This window comes from Oreochromis aureus, linkage group 15, assembly GCF_013358895.1.
Source record: "Oreochromis aureus strain Israel breed Guangdong linkage group 15, ZZ_aureus, whole genome shotgun sequence".
Lineage (NCBI taxonomy): Eukaryota > Metazoa > Chordata > Actinopteri > Cichliformes > Cichlidae > Oreochromis > Oreochromis aureus.
The window spans coordinates 9,421,938-9,429,001 of record NC_052956.1 but is presented as its reverse complement, the minus strand read 5'-3'; the positions used below and the strand labels follow the sequence as shown (position 1 = coordinate 9,429,001).

The 7,064-nt window shown below is 42.3% G+C and overlaps 1 protein-coding gene across 2 annotated transcripts; it reads right to left on the bottom strand.

Moving 5' to 3' along the window:
• Positions 1-62: 62 nt before the first annotated feature.
• batf (basic leucine zipper transcription factor, ATF-like) lies at positions 63-5,756 on the bottom strand. Of its 2 annotated transcripts, none has more exons than XM_031731999.2 (3): positions 5,471-5,756; positions 4,365-4,466; positions 63-1,395 (listed from the first exon to the last, which is right to left on the bottom strand). In XM_031731999.2, exons 1-3 carry the CDS (start codon positions 5,531-5,533, stop codon positions 1,189-1,191), a joined length of 372 nt encoding a protein of 123 aa, XP_031587859.1. In that variant the 5' UTR covers positions 5,534-5,756; the 3' UTR covers positions 63-1,188. The 2 variants fall into 2 exon arrangements, with proteins under 2 accessions (XP_031587859.1, XP_039454600.1); XM_039598666.1 differs by lacking the exon at positions 5,471-5,756 and adding an exon at positions 4,811-5,007.
• Between the last annotated feature and the right edge of the window lie 1,308 nt (positions 5,757-7,064).

The following is a 7,064-nucleotide window of genomic DNA, read 5'->3' as shown; positions in this document are numbered from 1 at the left end:
GCGCTTAATTGCGCGTCATTTGTTCTCTGGTGTGTTGGTAGTGTGTGAGCTATAAAACATGCTGGTAGTCATCACTTTTATTGCAGTTGTTTCCTACTCTAAAAGCATTGCAGATAACATCATTTATTTTGGGCCGGCAGTTATGAAATAACTGGCTGAGAGGTGACACGAGAGGCTCAGCTGTGCTCCAGGACACACACACACACACACACACACACTCAAAGTTTTTAAAAAGTAAAGTTATACAGGGAAGTCTTCAAAATACTATGTTCTCCTTAATATAAGCTACTTTAATGGTGCATCTCATGCTGGTAAACAGTGCCATCTAGGGACCTCCAGGATGCTGTCACAAGCTAATGTGACACCACAGCACCCCTGGAGGTGTCACACACTCTGCTGTCTTAAAGAAAAAGAGGTCACAGTGATCATCCTAAAAGGCATTACATTTAATAAATATATCAGCTGGCTCTTCTCACATATCAGCTTTATCAACAGAAGTCAAGACCTTTTGAACGCCAGGTTCCAATTCTTCATCGTCAACAATTGCTTTTTGTTTTGGTACACAGTCTGAAAAACCTCTCTTTTCTTAGGATCTTGACTTTACATTCTCTTTGTCCACAATCAAATCTGTCAAAAGGTCCTGAGAATTAGCAATCAACAGTAACACACTAAAACAGTGAACAACACAAGAAACATACACACACAAAAAACAAAAACAAAAAACAACAACAACAAAAAAACAAAAACAAAACAAGGTGTGTGAGATGATAAAGGTGGCTCTCCTTCACACTAAAAGTATGCAATTTACAAAAATATCGCCTGAGTCACCTCAATATTTATATACTAGGTTGGTTCTTCACTCTGTGTAAACATGGACTGGCTGGTAATTCTATTCAATGAGCCATTTAAGTTCACAGACAGATCACTGATAATAAATCAGAAAAGCAGAGAGACGAGCAGAAGCGAAATAAATAATTACAGTTTGGCTGCCATGTGTGGCAGACACGTTGGTCTGTCATGTTACTCTGTGATCAGGTTTTTAACACTGATTGAAATATCTCCAGTCAGTCTCTCTCCATTGAGGTCAGTCGTCTGTTTCGCAGTACATCTTCAGTAGTCAGTTGGGGGGGGAGGGGGTTAGCGCTGGTAGTGTGGTACAGCGATTTGCTGGCGGCGGTGCAGTGCCAGTCAAAAGTTTGGATACACCCCAAACTTTTGGCTGGTGCTGTAACTGCTGTGATGAGGAGGATACAGGAGGTCCGGGGTCTGAGGAGCCAGGCCGGTGCACAGAGGTTCGTGGCTGCTCAGCACAGACGACAGATACTTGGCCTCCTCTGTCAGCTGCTTCACCTCCTTCCTCAGGGCGGCATTCTCCTTCTCCAGGTTCTCACTCTCCTGGAAAAAAACGAAGGGAGGGGATGTTAGAGCAGAGCTGCTATATTTACTATAAAAGTGTATGCTTTTTGTGTGAGGTTAAGTTGGACAGCATAAAGGTGATGGTCTTTACTACTTGTTCATGAAAAAGCCACAACCACATATCCTGCTTCCGCGCTGGTGTTTGTGCATGTTTTAGTGCACGGTATATTTTAACCCCAAACATTTCAAAAGGATAATGCAGGCCATTCTTAAATAGTCCATGTATGAATGTGCTGGATGGTTTGTCTACAGATCAGAAGAGCGCAACAGCTTTGCAAAATCATTGTCCACAGAGGATGGCCCCTGTGGATTGTCATGGTCTGACTTTTAATCTAAGCCACAATTAGATTGTCATTAAACTGATATACTTTCATACATGCTCAGTTTAGGGAAATTTAATAAGCTTATTGATTCACTTAGGCCAGTGGTATCAAACCTAAAGCCCAAGGGCCAGAATCGGCCCAGCAGGGACTGCAATCCGGCCCACTGGACAGCTTTGGAAAATGTTAAGGAGGACATACCTTTTTAAACTTTTAATTGTATTTTTATAGGTTTTACACCTTTTTTCTGCTTACAAAGACCCCCCTACTGCCACTCAAACTAAAAGTAGTTAAATAGCAAATAAATAAATGGCAGAAAAGTTCCTGTTTGTCACTGTTTAATATAGAGATTACAGTTCTTAAACAATTTGTTTTTAAAAATCCAGTCACAAATACAAATATTGGATTGTCTGGGCAGTGAGCCCAGAACTATTTCTGTAACTTCACACATTTATCACATAGGAAAACTGAGGTGTGCTGTTCAAATTACACTTCTTTATCTATATTTAAGATATCTCAGGGATTAAATGTGTAGTTAAATGTCTTTCCACTGACAGACAGGGTTAAGATCAGAATGTAAATGAGTTTGACATCCCTGCCTTACGCCATCATCAGGTCAGAGTTTGAATTTGTTTAATGCTTTTCTTTGTGATCAACTTTTATGTTAAGAAATGATGCCTGGATTAAATATGGCGAGTAGTTAAATCATTAAACTATTTCAACCTTTCAGCACAAAGACTGCGAGCACAGTGAAGCAACAAATCCACAATTCAAGTAGGAAAAGCTTTTTATATCATAAAAAATGCCAAAACTGTGGCATCCCTGCCTGTTTCAGTGATCATTTATAATGGGCCAGTCACTAAAAGTTGCATGTTGTTGCTACTTGAGATAAAGTTGTCTCTGTTTCAGTACTGAAATGAACAGCTTTGGTTACTTAGGAGTTAGTAAAACATGAAATATCTACAACGTCTACTTTGCTTTGTTCTAAAAGTAGAAATATTGTGGCAACACTGCAAAAAGAAGAAGAAAAATAGACAAAAATACACATTACCCAGTTACATTGCCTTGCAACTATTGATTGAAACTGTGTGCAACTTGCACCACAGTGTGAAAAGGTACATTTCTGACATTTTTGGGTGCCACATTTTCCAAAACAAGTGGAAAGAAGGTGTCTTTCTAACCGATGATCAGTTTTTAGCAAGTAGAGCAAAAGGTACGTCACTTCTTGATACTTTTTCTCTCTTTCTTTTTATTCGTTCTTTTTTTTCAGCTTTGTGTGGGAATTGTAGGAGAGAAATCTTCCACTTGGTTAATTAAAAGGTCATCTCACCATGGCCAAAAGATCACAAAGCTGAGCTGTGAGTCCTTACTGTCATAGAACCCTTGGGCAAACCCCTGTACTTGCGTCACTTAGCCAAATACGGCCCACTGCTATCAGTGTTTTACAAGAAGTGACTGCCTTTTTCTCCCCTCCTGCCCACGACATGTAGCACTCGAGCTCATTTACAAAGAAGAAAAAAATACTACTGAAGAAACAGGAAATAAGCCACAGTGTCAAAGAGAGGGAAAATTCACCTTCCTGTTTATCTAGCGAGACGATGAAAGTAAAACCACAGGCTATATTCTGTGTGACTGACGGGTTTAAAGAGATTGATAATATGTACCATACTTCACAGGAAGGATTCTCACATATTCAAATCAGCTACACTGGATCTACTACAGCCTACGGTGTGGCTTTTTTTGAAGGTCAAAAATCTCTTCTGCTCGTCTGATAAAGTTCACTGAAACAGCTGCTCTTGACACACTACTGTGAAAGAGCTCAGTGCCGCACGCATCTTCTTTTCTTGAACGAGGAAGTCACATGGCGAGTGGTTACGTGATCAGTGTTTTGAAATATAGGTTGATGTAAGAAATGACGGCTTGTTGAGCTAGTGGAAGTGTTCAATGGGTCACTGGCTGCTCTTAACATAACAGAGCATCCAGCTGCGCATCCAGCAGAAATGTGCTGACTACCCACTCTAACATTAAAAAGAAAAAGAGCTATAAAAGATGAAACAAATGAAGCGGTGAACAAAAGGAGTCGAGCGTGAACGCACTCCTGTCGTCATACACTGTGCTGCAGTCTCTGGTGCTCGTTTCTGCTGTGAAAAGGGAGTGATTGCCCACACGTGCTAATTTATTCCTTAAGCTTCTGAAAACACACCGAGCAGCGTCCAAGTGTGCAGCCCAACAGAAGCCATGACACATCGCCACATGGTCAGGTAGCATTTTGTAAATATAGTACAAATCCACTCCCAGAGGCTTCAAAGAGCTGCACGGGCACTTAGAAAGCGCTGCAGTCTGTTGCTGTACTCAAAATTTCTTTCCATTTGTGCTATGGAGTTACACTGGAGGTTGAACAGTTGGCAGGGCCTTGCATTGCAAAAAACACCCTTGATGCTTTCATCATTATTCACAGCGATAGGCTGAATTAGCAGCTCTGACATACATGGAGTGTAAAGTTTTTCCAGTCAATCTGCAGTTATTGATTTGAAAGCGTGGCAGACTTGTTTTCAGCATGTCCTGCTGAGACATCTGTTCGCGTTGTGTTGCTTTGAGGGTGTCAAGTGTGGTGGAAGGTGTCCTTACCAAGTGAAGGCTGTCAGCTTTTTGAGTTTGCCTCAACCTGCTCTTCTGGGCAGCGATTCGATTCTTCTCGCGGCGCATCACCTTCTTTGGGTCGTCTGAGCTCTGAAACAAAACAGCAGGCCCTCAGTTAGTGTGTTTGTGCAAATGACACAGAGGCCACCAGACGTCTCCTGAGCCTGAAAGAGTCAATCTGCGAGAAGCTCGGTGAATAGTTTGTGCTGGACTCTCTAGCCGGGGTGTGAAAATGATAGTTCAGGGAAGACTTGCCCAACATCACACCTAATGTGCAAGGGCAGGGTCGGGGAGTGGCTGAGTCATCGGTTAGGTATAACGCACACCCTGTTTCATGTCCTGAACACTCGATTTTCTTGGTATCATAATAACTAATCAATTTCAAAATGCTGAGTCGGTTGGACATCAAAGAGATAAGAAATTTAGTATCTAACCTCGTCTGAACGTCTGTTAGCACGTCTCTGAAAATCCCCCAGACAACCAGCGTTGCTCACAGAAATAACTGAATTTACATGATCAAAGTTATTTCCATGCCTTACAGCGTTAATAGGTCGCTTAAGCGCTCTATTTCCAGAACAGGTTTGAGCAATAGTGAACACCAGAGACTGATACATGTGAAACCAGCCAGCACCGACGGTAATGGGCAGCTTCGCCCATGCACAGAAATGCACAGTACATACTGTATTTAACACGGTGTCTGTTCCCGACAGCTCTCAGCTCTCAGCTCTCATTCGCAGTTTGAGGACTTGCAAAAACAATGGAGTCCCACTACTTGGGCAAAGTGGTGCTGGGGGTTTTTTTGTTTTTTTTTTTGCAATTCACAAAAGCCTACACTTGCAGCGAGTCATGCCTCCAGCCCATGTGTGCATGTGAGACACTCTGAGAAACTGTGAAAAGAGCCAGCAGAGACAGGATGGGTGTCTCTAGTGGTGGCCTTGGTTGCTGCCCACAAAAATATGCATGAAAGAATGCAGCCAATCAAAGGTGCGTGTTTAAAACATACCCACACGAGTACATCCAGAGATGTTAAACTAAAATCGCTCCGACAAAACCGGGCACATCCTTGTAAAAGTAAATGAACCATGCACACTTACCTGTCTGCTTCCAGGTGATGGGGACTTGTAACTTGTGTCATTGCTGTCAGAGCCCTGCGCCATAGCCGACTGTAGCGACTGAAACTTTGTGTCTTTGTCCACTTCTGCTTTGTGTTTTTGAGTGTGTGTGATCTGGTGAAGTGTGTGTCTGTCTATGTGTGTGTGGAAGAGAGAGAGGCAGAAAGAGAGAGTGAGAGCCTTTGTAGCTGTACGAGCGCTAAGAAGAACTTGGCTTACCACGAGCACTGAGTCTCTTTCTTCCCTCTTTTCTTTGCTTCTCTGTCCCTCCTACCTCGCTCTCTCTCTCTCTCTCTCTCTCTCTCTCTCTCTCTCTCGCTCTCTCTCTCTGATACTAGCTGTCTACCTAATTAGCCGTACTGATGTAGTTTCTGGTAAGTTACACTAGACTGGAAGTCACATGTCTGTTGGAAAGTTAAAGTGAGCAAGGCAATTGTGTAAAGTCCAGAAAAATAACACAACCAGAGCTTAACTCACCCTTTGAAAACATTATCAGTGGATGCTCACAGCCTCACAAATGAATTACCCAGTTTGACAAAACTAAAAACTTGTTTGTTTGGAAGCAGCACAATTGTCAGGTTGTCACAAAAATAACACATTAATCTTTACACAAGTGTGATTATGTCTGTGTAGTGGGGATGGGGGGGTGTACATGTGTATTAAGCTTATGGGCTTCCTCTTTTTTTCTTTCTTTTTTCTTCTTTTTTTTTTGTTTAGCTGCCACAGATATGAAGTTTCGACTTAGTCCTCAGGAGACTGCATCCCAAAACTCCACATGGATGACTGGGCTGTGAGTATTTACACATGCTTCATGGTAATTTCCAGAACTGCGCTGCACTTGCTTGCTTGCGGCTCACCAGCTGTGAAATAGGTAAGGTGATGTCAAGTGTACTGGCAATGAGAAATGCCCAAGGGGCTCCCCAATGCCCCACTCAGAATTCTCTCATAGCCTTTTACTCTAAACGAAGATGTTTATGTGCAAAGAGTGGGGGATCTTCGAGAAAATGTTCAATTTGAGGAGGGGGAACATACTGGAAGTAATGTTTTTTTACTCACACTATTACTGTAATAGAAAAGAAAAAAAAAATCACACACGCTTTTGTTTAAGCGTCCAACGCAATCCATCTAAAACTGAGCTTTTGGCTCATTTAAGGCATGCGGTGCCCTTTACTCGTTAGTCCTTTTCTTGTTTGCCCCCATCACGAGACAGCATTTGGTCGTGCAAGAACAAGATTTTCTTGTGAGAAGAAGGAGAAAAAAAAAGGAAAAAAAAAGAGAATCAGGACTAAAACAGCTTTGCTTGGCAGAACAGTCCTCCCACACAAAAACATGTTCCACCATCACAGGAATTTTGAAGAGCTTGGGCAAGGGCAGACATTTCTAATACTTGGCATTTAACGCTGTCCAAAAGAGTTGAGGCTGCAAAAGAGAGAGAGAGACAGAGAGAAAGGAGGAAAGCTGCTTTGTCAAATTAGGCTTAAACCAGGACGAACACATATTAGTTTAAAGATCCTTTCTCGCAGCTTGGACGCAGTACAGCCTGAACCCTCAATGAGCCATTGTTGCTGGGAGTGTA